The following is a 2,419-nucleotide window of genomic DNA, read 5'->3' as shown; positions in this document are numbered from 1 at the left end:
AAGTAAAACTAAAGCAACGATTTCAACAAAAAGGGAACAAATTGCCGGTCAAGAAAAAGATTTTAGGTCTCTGATAAAAGTATATATGGAATTCAACCATGGATGGACAATTGGTAACAACAATTGAAAGCTAACATCTCTTGAATCTTTTTCCAAGTCAAACGAGTAAGTGATGATTTGGAAGATAACTACTTCAAAACACTCTTTATAGTAAGACTAGTTTTACTATAAATAAGCCAGATACATGCATAATTTTCACAAGTCAGAACAACACTATATTTCATGATTTATGTATTATTTCGAGATTGGTAAGGTTAATTTTTATTTAGGATATCAATAAATAAATCACAATATATGATGAAAGTCCAGTATTTAATTTTGCGAGTGCGAAATTCAGGGTGGTTCGCCGGCGGAGGAGAAGAGGGCTCTCTCTGCGACATTTGAAAGAAAGAGGAAACTAATTCTGGTACAGTGTAATGAAAAGAAAAGAGACTATTGTTAAGATATTTTAGTTAGTAAATAAATCATGTCCGTGGAGTCACAAACTAGACACGTGTAACAAATATAAGGCAGCACTGGACGAACTGGAGAAGATGGCCAATAGAGGGGAGCCGAGTCCTCATGTGTCTACTTATTCAATTTTATACAAGTTTAAATGTTTATTTATGTACATCCAAAGTTGGACGACATAAATATAAAATGAGGCTAAGTTATATGAATTATGCCATACATAAATGTGTCATTTAATTTGGTTTCAGTTGACATTTATGCCCACCAACTTTGAGTATGCACAATCAGACTCTTACACTTTTATAAAGTTGAACAAGTGAACACACATATCCTAGCATAATACACATAGGACATTTAAACTTATTTAAAGTTGAACAAATAAACATATGCGCCTTACATGACATCTACATGACAAGTTAAAATGACACATGTATATTTATTGTTATTCAGAAATGATTCACTGATCTTTAATATTTTTTTAAGATAAAAGGGCGGTCAGATTTGTTTTTGTTTTTTTTTTAAACTTTAACAGTAATGTAGATTCAAAGATTTCAACCATAATGTTTAAGTGAATGACAAGTATATATATTTTTCTTGGAAAAGAAATAGAAAACAAGAGATATAACATGGGCTGCTGATATTAAAATGTGTGTATAGTCATTTGTCCCATTCCCAGACTTATCAGATTGGTTGAGTATTAATTGACTTCTGGGCTCATCTATGAGTAATTTGACTTGATACACTGCATATCAATTATAGGAATATTGCATATATACTTAGTGATGACATCCTTAACTCATCTATTACTGCTCTTCCCCTGCATTTCCAACTCAATGACTTTGATATGGACAGCTCTAGTGTTTTGTCTATTTACATATGCCTTGTATGAGCTGATAAACATTCACAAGAGGAAAAAGTTTCCTCCAGGTCCAAAAGGGCTTCCTTTTTTAGGACATCTTCATTTGTTAGGCAAAAATCCACACCAAGATTTACAAAAACTAGCCAACAAACATGGTCCTATTATGTATGTCCGATTGGGACTAGTACCTACAATCATTGCCTCGTCTGCTGATGCAGCTGAAAAGGTCCTCAAGACATATGATCACATATTTGCTACTAGGCCTCATCATGAGGCATCTCAATATTTGTCTTATGGACAGAAGAATTTGATATTTGCAAAGTATGGTGTGTATTGGCGTAACATGCGCAAATTGTGCACTGTGCACCTTTTGAGCAATAACAAGATCAATTCATTTCAATCCATCAGAAAACAAGAAGTTGAACTTCTTATTGAGTCGCTTAAAAAGGAAGCTCATGATCGTGTAGTTGTTGATCTTAGTGCAAAGATTACGTCCTTGAGTGCTAACTTGACTTGTTTAATGGTGTTTGGAAAGAAGTACATGGATGAGGACTTGGACAAGAGGGGATTCAAATCTGTTGTTCAAGATGTTGTGCATTTAGCAGCAACGCCAAATCTTGGTGATTTTTTCCCCTTCCTTGGTGCTATTGATCTCCAGGGTCTCACTCGCAAGCTCAAGGATCTTTCGAAGGTGTTTGATGAGTTCCTTGAGAAGATTATTGATGAACATGTTCATTCACACGACCAGAAGCAAACCAAGGACTTTGTGGACACCATGATGGGCATAATGCAATCTGGAGAAGCGGAATTTCAGTTTGACCGTCGTCACATAAAAGCTATCCTCTTTGTATGTACTTTCATCCCATTTATAAGTCATATATACTAATATAAGCTTAATATACAACAAGCCTTGAGAATGAAATGGTTTGTACTACTAATTAATTCCTCTGTTTCCGTTTTACTATACAGGACATGCTTATAGCTGCAATGGACACTACAGCATCATCAACGTTATGGATACTCACAGAACTTCTTAGACATCCCCAAGTG

The 2,419-nt window shown here is 34.9% G+C and overlaps 1 protein-coding gene across 1 annotated transcript in view; it reads left to right on the top strand.

Annotated features, from left to right (window-relative positions):
* Window positions 1-1,339: 1,339 nt before the first annotated feature.
* The window catches only part of LOC102592935 (cytochrome P450 CYP736A12-like), a 2,071-nt gene continuing 991 nt past the window's right edge, over window positions 1,340-2,419 (top strand). Inside the window, exons 1-2 of the mRNA XM_015311987.1 lie at window positions 1,340-2,216; window positions 2,339-2,416. Coding sequence (XP_015167473.1) covers window positions 1,344-2,216; window positions 2,339-2,416 — 951 coding nt within the window. The 5' untranslated portion in view covers window positions 1,340-1,343. The remainder of the gene's footprint in view (window positions 2,217-2,338; window positions 2,417-2,419) is intronic.

This window comes from Solanum tuberosum, unplaced genomic scaffold (genome assembly GCF_000226075.1).
Source record: "Solanum tuberosum cultivar DM 1-3 516 R44 unplaced genomic scaffold, SolTub_3.0 scf00181, whole genome shotgun sequence".
NCBI classification, from domain to species: domain Eukaryota; kingdom Viridiplantae; phylum Streptophyta; class Magnoliopsida; order Solanales; family Solanaceae; genus Solanum; species Solanum tuberosum.
Note: the sequence above shows the minus strand (reverse complement) of the source record. Positions and strands in the feature narration are given on the sequence as shown.